This window comes from Orcinus orca, chromosome 18 (assembly GCF_937001465.1).
Source record: "Orcinus orca chromosome 18, mOrcOrc1.1, whole genome shotgun sequence".
Taxonomy (NCBI): domain Eukaryota; kingdom Metazoa; phylum Chordata; class Mammalia; order Artiodactyla; family Delphinidae; genus Orcinus; species Orcinus orca.
The window spans coordinates 66,008,782-66,026,320 of record NC_064576.1 but is presented as its reverse complement, the minus strand read 5'-3'; the positions used below and the strand labels follow the sequence as shown (position 1 = coordinate 66,026,320).

Sequence of the window (17,539 nt, the reverse complement as noted above, 5' to 3'; positions counted from 1 at the left end):
AACTATTTTTTAAAAAAGTAACATTAAATATCTTTAAAGGTTTACTGAGGAATTCAGAATATGTACAACTTAAACAACTCTAATTGTATTTACCAAGATGACACTATTCAGGGCTAAATATAAGGGGCATGCATTATTTCAAAAGTCATATATTTAAGTGATTTTTCTAATTGAAAATACTGTATCAATATAATTATAAGAAAAAGTAGTAGTATTAGAAAGAAAAGGGTTATCTGTAGATGGTATTTTATATATAATCATTACATTATGGAAACCCAAGAATATCAACTGAAAACCTACTACAAACAATAAGAGAATGTAAAAAGATGAGTGGGCACAAAATGAATATATATATAATATTTTAGCCTTCATATGTATAAACAGTGATCAGAAGATATAATGGAAGAAAAGACAGTATTTATAACATCAATAAGAAAAATCTATAAACTTTACAAGAAATGTGGCAAGATCTAAATAAAGGAAAGATATAAACGCAACCAAAGGAAACAAAAAAATCCAGCCACAGAGGGCATGCCATGACCATGGATGAGAGGACGCACTGACAGCACTGAAAAGGCAATGCTCATTAAGCTAATCTTTAAATTTAATGCCATACCAATGAAAACATAAAAATAACTTTTCATTGATTTAGACAAGCTGATTTGGAAGTTAATATTGAAAAATAAAGAACGAAGAAGAGCCGAGAAAATTCTAAGAGTGATGAAGGACTAGCTCCAGAGGATTTAAAAATACATCATAGGGCTTCCCTGGTGGCGCAGTGGTTGAGAGTCCGCCTGCCGATGCAGGGGACACGGGTTCGTGCCCCGGTCTGGGAAGATCCCACATGCCGCGAAGTGGCTGGGCCCGTGAGCCACAGCCGCTGAGCCTGCACGTCCGGAGCCTGTGCTCCGCAACGGGAGAGGCCACAGCAGTGAGAGGCCCGCATACCGCAAAAAAACAAAACAAAACAAAAACTCAACATTTATAGTAACAATGCAGTAAATTGGGTTAGGATTAGAAAAAAAGATGACATCAGAACTCCTTTCCTTTTCAGAGGACCTGGATTTATAAGAGGAAGGTTCAGATTTTTTTTCCAGTGTATGGTTTGGTTCACCCCCTGACTTTGGCTGACTCATTTAACTTTTCTTTGCCCCACCACGGAATGACATATAGGCAGCTAACAATCTGACACCTTCCACTCTCCCTCCCACTCTTGGGTCCCCAAGGTAGAGAAATAATGAGGGAGAAATATATCAAGTCTCCGTAGATTCTCTGGAGAGAACTAGGATATCAAACCCAAGAATTTCACCAGTTGGACTTTTCTTTTAGCTTATCATGATTTACTAAGAGATGAAAAAAGACATACTTTTTTTAGTAAGAGTGAACATGTAACATATCCAATAATAATTTAATAATTTCACTGTCCAAAATCACTTTGATTTTGGACATGCTCTACATCTGTGTCAGCCAATAAGGTAGCTACTAACCACATGTATTTGCAATGTGGTCAGTGAGACTGAAGAAGTAAAATTTTATTTAATTTTAATTGACTTAAATAGCCACATGTAGCTACTGCTTTGAACAGCACAGGTAAAAGGGATATTTGCAAAACTAATTCTTTTAAGAATGATATTAGTTAATTTATTTAGTATCTTGAAAAAACAAATGGGAGTGGGTGATGGTGGAGGAAGAAACAATATTTCACAAACTATGAAATTAAATAGATATTTATTCCTAGGAAGAGAAATATGAGATGAATTTTTATAATTATTATTAAATTTTCTGGGTTTTGGATGTTTTGCTTTAATAGGTTTTCTATGTGTGGTGTTTTAAATTGTTTACTTTTTGAATGATCAGGAATTATTTTAACAAATATATAATAATATTTTAACAAATATAATAATTAAGTTTAAATTTGGTCTATTTCATTCATGGATAGTTCCATTTATTGATCTTATTTTGGCCCTCAATTTGTTTTCTTAAATCTGCAATTGTCATCTCACCTTCAAATTGCCTGTGTTGCTGAATTCTTACTTTCATTAAGTATTATTTCTTTAGCAAAAATACTCTTGTGTAATTTTAGCCTTTTCCTTGGATTACACTGGCTTTCAGATGGGGTTTATCTTCCTTTTGTATGAAACTTTCTTTAATTCTTTTTCTGTAGTAATATGTTGGTGTAGCTGCCATTTATTTCTTTTCATTTTGTCATGATTAACATGGGTAGCTCTTGTACAGTATAGGTGAATTCTCCTTGATAAACTTCTACCTTTCGTGATACCTATTTTTCCCTTCTGAACTAGAGTCTCAAGGCCTGAGGATTATACTTGGTGGTGGCGGGCAGCACCCTAAAGCTCTATGTAGCTTTCCTGGGTTATCTGGGTTCCTTGCTGTTGTGAGATTTTGTCGTACCCTGTACAAGGACAAGGGTACACTCCTCTGAGGAATGGATCCAATCACGTGGATCTGTGATCAACCCAAACCCAGTCTGAGGCCAGGACAATGGTGAGCCCTAGCAATTTCCGCTTCTGCTAGAATCCTGGGATACGGTTGTCTATGGGTGCTAACTCATTCTTGAAGTCTGATTCTTTCTAGATTGGGAATATTTTTAAAAACGCTCAGAATTTGATAAATTCATCTTCTTTCTCTAAATGGCTTTTAAGAGGTGGGAATGGCACCAAGATTTTCTTTCTTTCCTCAACCTCTACTTTTTTTTTTAAAACAAATGTTGATACTGGCTTTATTCATAATTGCCAAATGCTGGAAAACAGTCCAAATGCCCTTCAACAGTTGGACGGATAAAGAAACTGTGGTACACCCATACAATGGAATATTACTTAGTGATTAAAAGGAACAAATTGCTGATATACATAGCAATTTGGATGAAAGTCGAATGTATTATACTGAGTGAAAGTCAACCTCCACTTTCTGAAGTTATGGCACGAATTTACACATAATCTTTTTTTGAGAGATTGCTGCTTGTGTTTTGTTTTTGTTTGTTTCATCAAAAACAAGAGTCTGGTGATCCAGTTTCATTTCACATCTTTACCCAGAAGTCTCAGTCTATGCTTTTAAATAAAAGGCTTAGCTAAATATGCATGATAAATATTAAAACTCTGGTAGAAGTAAAGCAATTTAAAATTGAGACGGACAGAATATTAAATAAGTAATTGTCAAGTGGGTCTCAGAAAATCAGCAAATGTTTATAATAAAATATTAGCTCTTCTGTGGGACTGTATACAGGAATTTCACACCAAAAAAAAAATCTCCCAATTGTTTAACTTACAGGTAAATATCATTTTAACTTTACTTTAGACCCCCTCTATTCTTTAATGAATATCGTTTAAACTATATTCTTATACTCACAGGCCAAGGCTGTAGATCATTCAGTCCTTTTTCTAATTTCTCAATATCTGGAAACTTTGTGGCTCCATCAGCATCTGCCATGAGGATCTTTTCTCCTCGAGAACTGAATACACCCTGGATTTAAAAATTTCAAAGAAAACAAAGTTGCTTAAAATCAACGTTAAATTCGGTGACATATCAGTTTGTTAAATTCGGTGACATATCAGTTTGTACTTAAAATATCCAAGAATTAAATATTAGGTATGAAATGGCAGAACGAGGCCGAAGTTCACTGAACGTAAATTACATTGATAAGATCTTTCCAAAAGTAGCTAATGTCTATTTCATGATTTTTAAAACTTTGTGACGTCATACTATTAATACCTTGGAAAATATCAAGATAAGAAAATAGATTTGGATAAGTTAAAGATATGCTGCATCAGTAAGAATAAAAATGTAAAATACCTATCATAAATATTATATCTGTATTGTATATGTATTATGCTGCATAAAAGGGATCAGGGGTTCCTTACAGCAGCATAGGAAGAACAAAACATAGATAGCTTTGCTATGACATGCATCATAACATGATAGATCTTCACTATCTTTTATTATGGAATCTAAAGTATTTTAAATTAACTGTTGAATAAAGAAATGTGGAATGTCACTAAAATTTAGAAAGTATGGATATATTCAAATGTTATTTTGCTATCTGAGGCATCTGACACTTAGCAAAATTATGCCATTCAATTTTGAATTGATTGGTCTTTTGGGCAGAATATGGCTCTACGAGTGTATATTTCACTCAGAAATAAACTATGCATCAACTCTTCACTTGATCTTAGCCAAAAGGCCAAAAAGTGATTTACGCATCAACTCTTAATTTCATGGTGCATGTGAGTGAATACAGTGTGTCTTAAGCATAAATATATTTATGGTTTGATACAGAATGCAGCTTTGATGTCACTCAGCAGTGTGGCTATAGATAAGATGTATGTATACAAATCTAGACAGAAATTTGATCGATTATTGTATAGTATAAGGCTAATTAGTATCTGTAATTTTCTTTATCATATCTGTTAGAATATGGGTAAAAAAGCAGAAATAAAAATGTTATATTTAATCTATAAACATTATTAAGTTTTGGAAAAGAGTAAACATTACAAGGCACAAAATCTGTAGCTATACGTTTGAAATAAAAAAAACAATAAAGGACTATTTCAATGATACCTGATAAGGCTGAACTGTAGGTTGTTACACAATATTAATGGAAAATTGCCTTCGCCCTCAAACTTGTTTCAGCCACCTCATCGTTTTCTTTAAAGGGGGCTTTTGAATGCCTGCTACTCTCACATCCTATCTGGATGGCCTCCACTTCACTGCCAGACTTCTTGGAAAGAGTCTAAGTTAGCTGCTCCCACAGTTGTCCATTCAGTCACACCCTCTCCCCTCTGTTCTTTCTGATTTTTCTTCTTCCTCATGTGCCTCTTTGCCCCAAGGCCTGGTTCTTGGCCCTATTTTCCTTCTATACCCTCTTCCTTGCCAACTGAATGGCTTCAACTCTCAGCTGACACATGTGGATGACTCTCACACCCTCTCCACCAGGCTATTCTGGATACCACTACTTGGCATCTCAAACTCAGTATGGCTCAAACTCAACTAAACATATTGTCTCTTAAACCAGCTCCTCTTCCAGTGTTTCACCTCTTCTCTAACGACATCCTCCCCATCTCAGGTACCCAAGGCTACTTACTGGTAACTCATTGCTCTCTCCGATCACCTGACACAATTCTACCTCACTTTGCATACCTCTCATATTCGTCTTTTCCTCTTCCTCTGTTGTGTCACCATCATAATCCAAATATTCATGGTACCTTGCCTACACCACTGCGCTGGCTGCTGTCACTCTGTCAATGGTGAAAGTCTAGCAGCCTCTAGCCTGAAGTCTGTGATCTACACCCACATAACCCTCCAGCGTATCTCTAAAGTCAAGCCTCATGTACCACTAGAAGTTCCTTTGTTGTGTCTTTGTTCATGTTCTCCTCTGCAAGCTCCCTGCCTCGAATTTTGCCTAGAGAATTCCTAATCCTCCTTCAAGAGTCCATCCAGAATTTATCTCCTGTGGGAAGTCTTTGCTGCTCCTCCCAGAGCATTTATACTGGAGCATTTATAACACTAGTGAACTATGATACCCTACGGACAGGACAGGTATCTTTCATCTTGGCATCTCTAATGAAGTACGTGGCACTTAGTGAGCACTCAAATGTGGGCTGAATAAATAAATGAATGGGTGCATTTAAAGCCCACGATTATATTGCATCAATCTTATTTTCTTTTTCTCCTTTCTGCATATCCTGTGACCCTGTCAGAGAAAACTCACTGCTTCTAGTACATACCCCAAGAGTTCCTACTTCTGTCTTTTCTTGCTCTGCTGACTGGCATGCTCTTCTCTCAAATCTTTCTCCATATGGGATCAGGGAGGTGAAGAGCACGATTTCATGGTTAAATCAACCCAATCCAAATCTTGCCTTAATATCTATGTGACGTTGAGTAAGTCACTTTACCTATCTATGTCTCAATTTCCTCATCTATATAATCAAAATAATAGGACCTAACTCACTGAGATGATGTGAGGAGGTTTAAATGTGATAATTATGTTGAAGTGGTAAATTTTTGCTGTTCAGCTCAAAATAATCAGTCAGCAAGTGGAAGCCAGTGTTCACCATCGTTGGAGGCCTGGCTTCAGGGACATATCTTTTGTGAAGTTTGCTATTTTACTCATGTGCCCAAGGTTGCTAGTTACCTAATACCTATTCTTTTCTTCTTCCTTACAAATGAAACCCTGATTTGGCCGAGAATGAAAATGTCAGAAAAAACATCTCTCAGCCTTCCTTGGAAATAGGGGAGGCTCCGTGACCCTGTTCTGGCCAGTCACTGGGTGGAGCTTCTGGGAAGGTTCCTTAGAAGGGACAAACTAACTGGCGTGCGTCTTTTGCCCTCTACCCTTCCTGTCTGGAATGAGGAGGTAATGGCTGGTGCTCCCGCAGTCACTTTGTATGCAGGTGGACAGGAGGAAGAGGGAGCGAAAAGGCAGGAAGCTGGGTTCCTGAGGACACGGAGTTGTTGAATGAGCCCTGCACTGCCTACATCTAGACTTCTTTGGGAGGCACAAAATAAATAAATTAACCTCTACATCATTTAAGGCACTGTTGTTTGGATTTTCTTTCACATATCTTGCTTTTAGATCTTTTTCAGTGTATCTTGATTCCTACCTGATATGCCTCTGCTGAAAGTAACCTCTTCTTTGCTGGAACTTCTACTGTACCTCATCTGTGCCTCTCTCATAAGTACAATCACTTTTTGTATTAGACTGCAAATTACATCAGGAGTGACCATATCAGATTTATCTTTTTCTTTTCAGTCACACTGTGCAGTTTTTGGGGATCCTAGTTCCCAGACCCCTGCAGTGGAAGCATGGAGTCCTGACCACTGGACCACCAGGGAAGTCCCAGATTTCTCTTAATTCACACTACCATGTTTTGCATAGCACCTTCATATAGGTAAAACTCAATACATGAAAGCATTTTGTAAACTGCAAAAAATCATGTAATCGTATTATCTGGTAACTATGTCAAAGACACATAAGAGACAGAGGGCAATGTTTTCAACTCTGAACAAGATAAACATTTTCCTGAGTTACCCAGTATGTTATAGATATGGCATGATATTTTTTAATTGGATATTATATGTACATATATGCATGAAGTTATTATTAAAAGCAATTTACCACTAATTTGAAAGACTAGTATTTAACTAGCTGGCTGTAGGACATACATGTACTGTAATCTGCAAAAGAGGTTATTCAAAATACCTTTATATTTCAAATAAAAATGCTGAAATTAGGTATTACCATCCTAATAGCTCCGCCTTTCCCACGATTCTTCACCAGCGTTATCACTCGAACTTTGTCACTTCCATATTTCTGGCAATATTTAAAAGCTACCTGTCAAATTATATAAAAGTCAGAATAAAATAAATTTGAATTCCAAGACAGCAATATAAACTGGGTCTCTGATTTTGGCTTAAACACTGCTATTCTAATTGCCCTCTCCTTGTGACTAGATTATACCCACCGCACATTTTGGTGGCCGAGAGGAGTTGTTGAATTCCTGGTGCCAAGATCCGACACTGACCTACTAGGTCGAAGTCACAATTCACTTTCCTGCAGAGGAAACACCAGAACAGGAAGTGGCCATCTCTTATTCTCTTGACTTTTTTGCCTAGGCTACCAAGCTGCTAGAAAAAGTAAAAATAAAACCCATGCTCTAATTGACTGGTACACATTTTTTTTTGTGTGTGTGCGTTACGCGGGCCTCTCACTGTCGCGGCCTCTCCCGTTGCAGAGCACAGGCTCCGGACGCGTAGGCTCAGCGGCCATGGCTCACGGGCCTAGCTGCTCCGCGGCACGTGGGATCTTCCCGGACCGGGGCACGAACCCGTGTCCCCTGCATCAGCAGGCGGACTCTCAACGACTGCGCCACCAGGGAAGCCCTGGTACACATTTATGATTGGGCTCCCAATACTGCCTAATGACCTGTTTACTTGTCAGCAACTGACCTCATTCCGCAGAGAAGCTGTTTGTATCCTAGACCATTTTCCCCAAATCTTCTCACTCGAATTCCTGGCTCTCAGCAGATAATCATCCACGATCTGTCCTCTTCTGAATCTTCAATCTCTTCCTCTTTTCTGGGTCCTCAGTCTCTAATATGCTCAAAACTCCAGCATCTTAAACATTTTCCTTTGACTTCACTATTATCTTAAGCGACTGCCATTACTCTTTGGTCTAGTATCAAAGTCATGAAATGGTGATCTGTATTTGCTATCAACATCTCTTTGTCCCTCATTTAGACTTCAAGCCATTGGGGTGTGGCTCATGCCCTTTGCTTTTCCACATCACCCTCTGCAGAACCTCTTCATCACCCCTTGCCTCTGAGGCTCATTTCCATAGGCAGTTGTGAAGTTATTTTTTTTTAATTTTTATTTATTTATTTTTGGCTGCATTGGGTCTCCATTGCTGCGTGTGGCCTTTCTCTAGCTGTGGTGAGCTGGGGCTACTCTTTGTTGCGGTGCACGGGCTTCTCATTGCAGTGGCCTCTCTTGTTGCGGAGCACAGGTTCTAGGCATGCGGGCTTCAGTAGCTGTGGCATGTGGGCTCAGTACTTGTGGCTCGCGGGCTCTAGAGCACAGGCTCAGTAGTGGTGGCGCACAGGCTTAGCTGTTCCGTGGCATGTGGGATCTTCCTGGACCAGGGCTCGAACCTGTGTCCCATGCATTGGCAGGTGGATTCTTAATCACTGCGTCACCAGGGAAACCCCTGTGAAGCTATTCTTATCTGGTGTTTGCACTCCTGTCTTCAGACTCAGCTCAAACACCATTTCTTCTTCCTAGCTTCCACGCCCATCGTCACCTTCCCCAGGGAAGAAGTATAATTCTAATAAGTATTCCTAATGCATTTTCCCATTCAACTGTTACTTCTCTCATCTGTAGATCAGATAGATCTCTCATCTGTAGATCTGTAGAGCCTTCCCACTAGGAACAGGCTCAAGACTCCGGGATGCCTGAAACTTTCCTGACTTCATTATTATTAATAATCAAAGTCATGGAACAGTGATCTATATTTGCTATAAATCACTCTGCACCACTCATTTAGTAATGAACTGTACCCCTCCCCACTTGGCTATGAGCTACTTAAAGCCAAGGATTAATATATACGTGTATATATATGTGTATATATGTGTGTATATGTGTATGTGTGTGTATATATGTATTTTTTTTTTTGGCTGCTTTGGATCTTGGTTGCTGCGCGCAGGCTTGTCGCTACTCTTGTTGCGGTGCGCAGGCTTCTCACTGCAGTGGCTTCTCTTGTTGCAGAGCACAGGCTCTAGGCGTGTGGGCTCAGTAGTTGTGGCATGCGGGCCCTAGAGCGCGTGGGCTCAATAGTTGCGGCTCACGGGCTTAGTTGCTCTGCGGCATGTGGGATCTTCCTGGACCAGGGCGATCCCTGTGTCCCCTGCATTGACAGGTGGATTCTTAACCACTGTGCCACCAGGGAAGTCCCAAGGATTAATATTTTAGTGCCTGACACACAGCCTGGAATTGATTAATATCAGTGAACAAGGGTAGCCACCGTCCTTTGTACATACTTTTATTATAGGACTGTGGTGGCACTGTTAGCTGCTTACCCAACAAACAACACCTCCTTCCTTGCTCCTTTGGCCCCAGTCTGCATAGTGACAGTGTGTGCAGTCCTAGGAGATGAATCATTATTGGTCCAAATCCTCTTTACCATGTATTTATACTTTCCCAGCCCCTCTTGCAGGCAAAGGTGGCCATATCACCAAAGTTCTGCCTCATGGACTCTAGGGGAGGTCTGCTGGAGGGTGGGAGCTTCTTGTGAAGATTTTTATTCCTGGTTATAAAAGGAGAGAGGCACACAAGAGAATTCTTAATGTCCTGACTGTCTCAACTGCCTCAGGATCAGTGATATTTGGAGCTGTGCCCATTTGATGATGAGGGAGAGTGTGGTAACTGAAAAGACAGGGATCCAGCCACTTGACACTGTCCAAATGCTGAAACAACAATGTCCAGACCTTCTGGCGTATGAGATAATCAAACACTTTCTGTTACATAAGCTCCCCTCATGAGACACTTTCTAACTGATGAAAATATCGAACACATTGTGCTCTATTTCTCTGGAGCGTGTCTCCAGTATTGGATGTGAAGTCCTTGAAGGTAGAGGCAGGGCTCCATCTTTGTATTTTAGCACCAGTCCTACTCCTTGACTCATGTTAATGGCTCAAGAAATGTCTATTCAGAGAACATTTATTTGAGTTGCTGATGTTTATTCTGGGGTGGCAGAAAGCATGATAGTCATCATAAGACCCAAACCAGGAAGATGAAGTCACTGGGCATGCAGCTGAGTGCACTGAAAGGCACTTGACCAGGCGAGGATGAGGGCTCTTTCTAAAGGGGACGTGATCTGGCTTTGAAGGAAGCAAACACCACTGAGGCCCACCTGCTTGGCTTATACAGACACTGACACTTCACAGTATGCCCTGCAGAACACGGCAGCAGCTGACACTTGCTCACCATTTGTGAATTCAGCTCACATGGAATGCTTACCTTTCTGGCATCTTATGTTATTTGAGGGTATAATAAATATCTCTGTACAAATGCAATACTCTCTTATTCTGTACTTTGGCATAAATTTTACCCCTTAGTTTAAAATTCCTTAAGAACAAGAACTATATCTAAATTTTTTCCCAGACCCCTCGGAGAGTGAAACGTGTTACGGGAAGATAATAAATACTCAACTTAGGGGAAAAGAGTTCCTTTTTCTTTTTTAAAAAAAAAAATTTTACAAACTATGATTTCAAGTTTTCTGTTTCTCCCAACCTTGGGAACAAGTGCGAACCTCTCCCTCTTGGATCCTTCCAGAGAGCAGCCTGAGACTCACATGGCAAAAGGCCTTGAAGGAAATACTCTTCAGGAAAAGCTGCTTCTTCTCAGCGGGGCTGAGGCTGCTCTGTCATCTCAGCAGTAGATGCCCGATGCTGACTTTCTACACCACTCCCTTCATATACTAATAAACTGTGGGACAGTTTGTGTTCATCTTTCAAGTCATACTATTCCAAGTGCAGCACCTACTCTTCCTAACACAGATCCACCAATACTTTCAGGCCTCTATGCCTTTGTTTACATTATATATTTTTTCAATTTGAATATACTATCCTCCATGTTCCTAGTCATTATCACCCTTAGAGGTTTAGTTCTCTTTCTCTCAAATTCTTTTCAGCATCTTTCTCTTTGGCTCCATTTTTACCTGCATTACAGAAATTGGAGCCGTGCTGCCTGACTGTCCTGGGGGCTCCTTATACCAGGGGGCAGGCGCGTGTACCTGTGGGGTCCAGCCAGTGTCCAGCACTTCCTGCACAGCTGGAGTTGACCAAAATCATAACTGATGAATAATCAGGTGAACAGATATTCCCCTGTATATTTAAGATCTATTATGTTGCCATTTAACAGGAATATTAATAGCACCGTAAGTGAATCTTTTATTATAGAAACATGAGTGTCAAAAACCAAAATGTGAAGCAGTCATAATAACAAAAATACTTAGATGTTTGGAGAGTAATTTATCAGGATCACTGACAAGATTTAATACATGTACTACTGCAGGATTAATGCACCAGGGCCCAGCAGTTACGGGTCTAGGAATGCAGGAAGGAGAGAGGATAAACCCTAAGATACTGTCACTCCATGGGTCAATCTAGAAGGGACTGTGGGGTAGGCCAAAGGACATACCCAATCCCCAGGGGCAGATATGAAGGTGTCTTCCTATTTGCATGACTACTTTAGAAACCATAATTTAAGGTGGAGCATAGAGAAAAGAATTATGCTTAGAATAAAAGGAACCATAAATTGGTGGGCAAAGAGGGTTCCCCAGAGGCCAAGGTGAACTGTTGTTATGTGTACTCTCTCCCTATTTGGTGACCTTCCAAGCTTCCCTGGTCTCAAGGAGCAGTGGAAAGGCAGGTATATTTTCCAGCTTCCCATATATGAAATCTCTCTGCTTTTTCTACTACCCACTTATGTTAAATGGAGAGCATCTGGCACACCTTTAGGGTTCTCTGACGAGCGGAAATATGATTTTACATTTGCAGATTATTCCATCTGTTGGCAATTCTAAAAGCAAGTTTACTTACCTTTGAAGTCTCGTCTTTGCTGCCATCATCAACTACTATTACTTCATAAGTGAATGTAGGATCTTGTTTCTGCAAGAAGCAAAGATAAAATACCACAATTTGGCATGACTGCCATCAAGATTTCTAATAAAGTTGTAAGGAAGTTAAGAAACAACTGTTTTACAAATAACCCAATTGAAAAATGTGCAGAAGACCTTAACAGACTTTCTCCAAAGCAGACATACAGATGGCCAGTAGGCACATGAAAAGATGCTCAACATCACTAATTATTAGAGAAATGCAAATCAAAACTGCAATGAGGTACCACCTCATACCAGTCAGAATGGCCATCATTATAAAGTCTACAAATAAATGCTGGAGAGGGTGTGGAGAAGAGGGAACCTTCCTACACTGTTGGTGGGAATGTCAGTTGATACAGCCACTATGAAAAACAGTATGAAGGTTCCTCAGAAAACTAAAAGCAGAATTACCATATGATCCAGCAATCCCACTCCTGGGAATACACCCAGACAAAACTATAATTCAAAAAGATATATGCACCCCTATGTTCACAGCATCACTGTTCACAATAGCCAAAACATGGAAACAACCTAAATGTCCATCAACAGATGAATGGATAAAGAAAATGTGGTATATATATACAATGGAATATTAGTCATAAAAAAGAATGAAATAATGCCATTTGCAGCAACATGAATGCAACTAGAGATTATTATACTAAGTGAAGTAAGTCAGAAAGAGAAAGACAAATACCATATGATATCACTTATATGTGGAATCTAAAATATGGCACAGATGAACCTATCTACAGAACGGAAACAGACTCATAGACATAGAGGACAGACTTGTGGTTGCCAAAGGTGGTGGTGGGGGGGGTGGGATGGACTGGGAGTTTGGGGTTGGTAGATGCAAACTATTACATTTAGAATGGATAAACAACAAGGTCCCAATGTACAGCACAGGGAACTATATTCAATATCCTGTGATAAGCCATAATCAAAAAGAATATTAAAAAAAGAATGTATACATGTGTATAACTGAGTCACTTTGCCGTACAGCGGAGATTGGCACAGCATTGTAAATCAACTCTACTTCAATAAAAAAAATTTAAAAAAAGAAACAATTGTTTTAGTGTTGATATGTATAAATATGAACATAAATATAAGTGCACAAAGCACATAAAGGAAAAAGGCCAAGGACAGAAAGGAGACCAGAGACTGGGAGGGAGTTGAAGGTGAACACGGACCAAGTCTCCATGGGCCTCCTGTGCTCCCCTGGCTGCCCTCCTGAGCACCACTCAGAGGCTACGAGGTATACAAGGCAAAGCCATGAGGTCTGAAGTCAGGGGTGCAGGTTCCACGTGGCTGTGCCACTTCTTAGCTTTATGACCTCGGGCAAGTTAGCATTTTGGGCCTATTTTCTCGCAAAAAAAAATAACACAACCTAGTCCACGTGGCTGGTGTGCAGATTACACATAATAGAAGAGGCAGAAGCTCAAATATAATAAGGGCTCAGTCCTCTTCCTCTTTTTTTCCCTCTTTTGATGAATCTTCTCTTTTCCCTTTACACAAAAAAACCTAAAACAAAGTAAATCAAAACAAGGAGTTTTCTAAAAAAAAGAAACAGCCATAAATCTTACTTATTTTCTTAAACTCTCCCAAGAGATTCCAATGGCAGCAGATACAAAAGAGGGGCACATGCTACTTTTCTTCTCTTTATGCAGAGAAAGCAGAGGAAAATAAATGAGGGGGGACTCTTCAGAATAATAAAGACATACAAAATGATTTCACTCTAGTTATAGGTCTTTTTCAAATAAACGTCTTACTTAAAAAGTCACAAAAGCAAAAACAGCATTGTGCTGTCATACAAAGTCTGCAGACACACTATCACTCAATTTTAAGTATATCATCAGGCAAGAGAGGATCAAAGGGGGGAGGGAGAGTCCGTAAGAGGAACATCAGCTTTCCTGTTTGCTCTGGAGGGAGTGTGCTGTCGGGCTTGCCTGCAAATGGCTGACGGCTGGCAACATGCTGAGCACAGAGGCCAGGACCACGATGGCCCGAGAACGGATGGCACTGCCTCTCACAGTGGATCTAGCCCCGGGGTCCACAGCTTGATGACCTGCTCTACTTTTAATTAGACCCCATACTGGACGAGAAAACACAATACCTGTCTCTCCTCTAGATAGCCCAGAGCTTCATCCATCATTACAGGCACTTAAAGAAAAAAATATATATTAAAAATTGCTTTTGAAAATAACTTTCCCAGTCCCAGAACCGTTTGCATATGGAAAATGCCTGAATAACCTAACAAGTCCCTCCTGGACTGCCCCCCAGTGGCCATTTCCACCTGGAATGTCTGTCTTCTGTTCACCTCTTGCTCATCACTCCTCTAGAACACTTCAGCCCTAGACCTGATGCGGCTGCTAACACTCATTCTTTCTCTTCTGAACTACAACTACCAACTGTGTACTCTCCATAGCCCACAGGTATCAACGTTCTGGCCAAGTCCATACTTTAAATGTCCTTTTCTTCCCAAATTACCCCTTACCAAAAAAATCGAGTAGGGCTTACACCGTTTTTCTTCATTGTATGAAGGCACGACCACAGAAAGCTGCTTGGTAGGCGAGTCCCGTATGCTGGGTAAGGCTTCCCTCTGGACTCTGGCATTTAAGAAGAACTTCTCATCTTCATGTCGATGCAGGTGTGGCATCTCTGTAGCAGTTATAAATGCAACAAAGGAAATCTAAAGGCAGATATGTTAATAAGAAATTGTGTTATGTTGACCTTTTTAAACATTTGCTACATTAGAATACATCATTTACATGATTTTTTCACCCTGAGGTGAAATATTTATTGTTTTAGTCCATTAACAATGGTCTGGAGGTGACTTCAAAATTCAAACCAGTCAGTTCCCTATTTTTGAACTGATTATTATTGTCCTTTTTTTTCCCTAACTAAGCATTTTCCCTAATGCTCTAGGAGGCTCTTTGTCTCCTCTCACTTGTCATTCTCCAGCCTCTGTCACCCCAGATATAAAAGGGAACAGTCATTACAGAAGTGCCATCTACTCTGAGATGCCCTGAACTCCTGACCCCTGGTACACACACAGCGAGGCCCCATTCCACTTGGAGCCTATGTGATCGAGGACACACTGCAGGTAGAGCTTCTGGGTGAGGGCAGACCTCCCATCTGAGACCAGGTTGACCCAGCGTAGGAAGGGAAGAGTCCCCCAACCCCCAGAGTAGGGATCAGTAGTGCTTAAGAATATATTCTTGATACTTATCCCAGATTTGAATTCAGAATACACTATTTTTTGGAGTCAGGTATCAAACTTGTAGGCTGTAGGCACCATCCCACTGCTAACATTATATAACCCCCTTCCATATTCAGTGGGGACCTAGCCCTGGAAATAACCATTCTTTGTAACATTGTTTCCATTGGTATACTTTCTGCTTTCAAAACAATCAACCTACCAACTTTTGGAATGCTACTCATTTGTACTTCAGTGACCATTTATAATATTCTATTGGGTACATACTGAAACTGAATATGCTTCTGATTAGTATGAATATGAAGGCAGTACCCAGACTAGTGGCTAAAGAGTTCCTGCTCTGCACCCCTAGTGTCCAGATTGTGGTTTCTAAATTCAATTTCCTATTAAAAGTAACCAATGTTCCTAAGAGGAATGGCTGATTCAGGTCCAGGCCAGGAAATGTACAATGGTGGTCAGAGACGGGAAAGCAAGGAGGCTACCAACAATCATGACAAAGTAGCCAACTTGACAGGCTCCCATTGGCCTGTGAGGGGGAAATTTTAAGCATCAAAAAGAATAATTAATGCAATGTATTAAAACACATGAAAAGTTTTATATCACGGATTCATGATACTAAATATAAAAAATTAGTCACCTTTGTAAGATGCCAGGGAACCATCTCATTATTTTGAAAACTTGCCTTTTATCTTACCTTTTATATATGAAAGATATTTCAGCGTTATCAAATAGCTGAGGATGAAATTTTTTTCATTATAAAATTCCAGGTAATACATGAAGAAGGAATGATACAGTCAGAATATTCCACTTTGCAACCCACAGTGAAATACTGGATTTAGGCAGTGATCATCAATGACTGCTAAACCACTAGGTTAATGACACACTTCATAATCGGTGGGTCAAGCTAACAACTCCTGAACCCAAGAATCCCTCTTAATACCAAAGAAAATCAGAGGTTAACACACCTCCTGACACGACACAAAAGGAAGTAATCAGCATCACTCACACACTTCTTTTGATTAAAACAAACATGCATGCATTTCATCAAATCTCTAGATGTAACTAGCAGTTTACAGGAAATTCAGGGGACAGAGTAAGACGTTAAAAGTCACTTAAGGGATAAAATTAGTAAAATCCAGACTGTGAGAAATTCTACAGGACAAATGACCTCTTATTAAAGAAAAGGAAAAAAAGGGAGGAGAAATTGTTATAGTTTAAGAGACTTGAGACATACCAATCGAGTGCTAAGTGTGTGTGAATACTGAATGGAACAAACCAATTTACTAACACATACATGAGGCATTTGAACTGATGCAGTATTTGAAATCACTGAACAATGTTAAAAAAAATCTGCAATAACCTTATTGTGGTTTTATTTTAAAAAGGGGGTCCTATCTTCGGAGATAAATGCTTAAGATTTATGGATAAAATGTTATGCCTTGAATTTGCTTCAAAAGTAATTCAGAAAGGAAGTGGGGTGAGGAGACAGTGGGGAGATACATGTATGCATGTGTGTGTGTGTGTGTGTGTGTGTGTATATGTGTGTATATATACACACATATACATATATATTCATTGAAAAAAAAAACAAAGTTCCACTAGTTGGGTGACATTTGCATACCAGCTCATCAGCTTCCTCACCAGTCAAAGGAAGCTAATGATAACATTTCTGTCAGCACTGTTTTAAAGATCAAACGAGATAATCCCTGTTGAATGCTGAATACAATACCCAACATACTGTAAGTACTCAATAAATAACAGCTTTTATAACCAGTTCTGGCTAATAGGATCAAATACTTCCAGTACAATCTCATAACGTACACATTTAAATCTGTGCAACACAGTCAACACAAGGCAGATTCAGTCTAGGATTCTGTCAAGCTCTGCCCAACCCAAAACCTGAAACCTCCCTCCCCCCCAAATCTCCATATACACTAAGGGAAAGAGAGGACTCCTCTCTCACCCAGACATAAACCCTAAAGAAGTCAGGATACACCACTTTTTCTCTATCTACACTACTTTTAAGCCATACATTCTGGCCAGATGGCAAAGTGGCCTTCCTGGCAATGCTATCTAGGCTGCTAACCTTAACGTCAAGGAAGCGGAAAACGCTCCATTTACAAACTAGAGGCAGGCCCATTCCAATTATATGGGAGAAA

The 17,539-nt window shown here is 39.8% G+C and overlaps 1 protein-coding gene across 3 annotated transcripts in view; it reads right to left on the bottom strand.

Moving 5' to 3' along the window:
- Window positions 1-17,539, bottom strand: part of ALG5 (ALG5 dolichyl-phosphate beta-glucosyltransferase) — a 38,056-nt gene that overhangs the window by 19,639 nt on the left and 878 nt on the right. The window contains exons 2-6 of one of the 3 annotated variants that reach the window (XM_004282226.3): window positions 14,681-14,852; window positions 14,277-14,323; window positions 12,108-12,176; window positions 7,253-7,345; window positions 3,364-3,477 (exon numbers count right to left, since the gene is read on the bottom strand). In XM_004282226.3, the coding sequence (XP_004282274.1) occupies window positions 3,364-3,477; window positions 7,253-7,345; window positions 12,108-12,176; window positions 14,277-14,323; window positions 14,681-14,852 (495 nt within the window). Of the gene's footprint in view, window positions 1-3,363; window positions 3,478-7,252; window positions 7,346-12,107; window positions 12,177-14,276; window positions 14,324-14,657; window positions 14,853-17,539 lie in introns of those variants that run through there. The other 2 variants (XM_033410073.2, XM_033410076.2) reach the window with 2 other exon arrangements.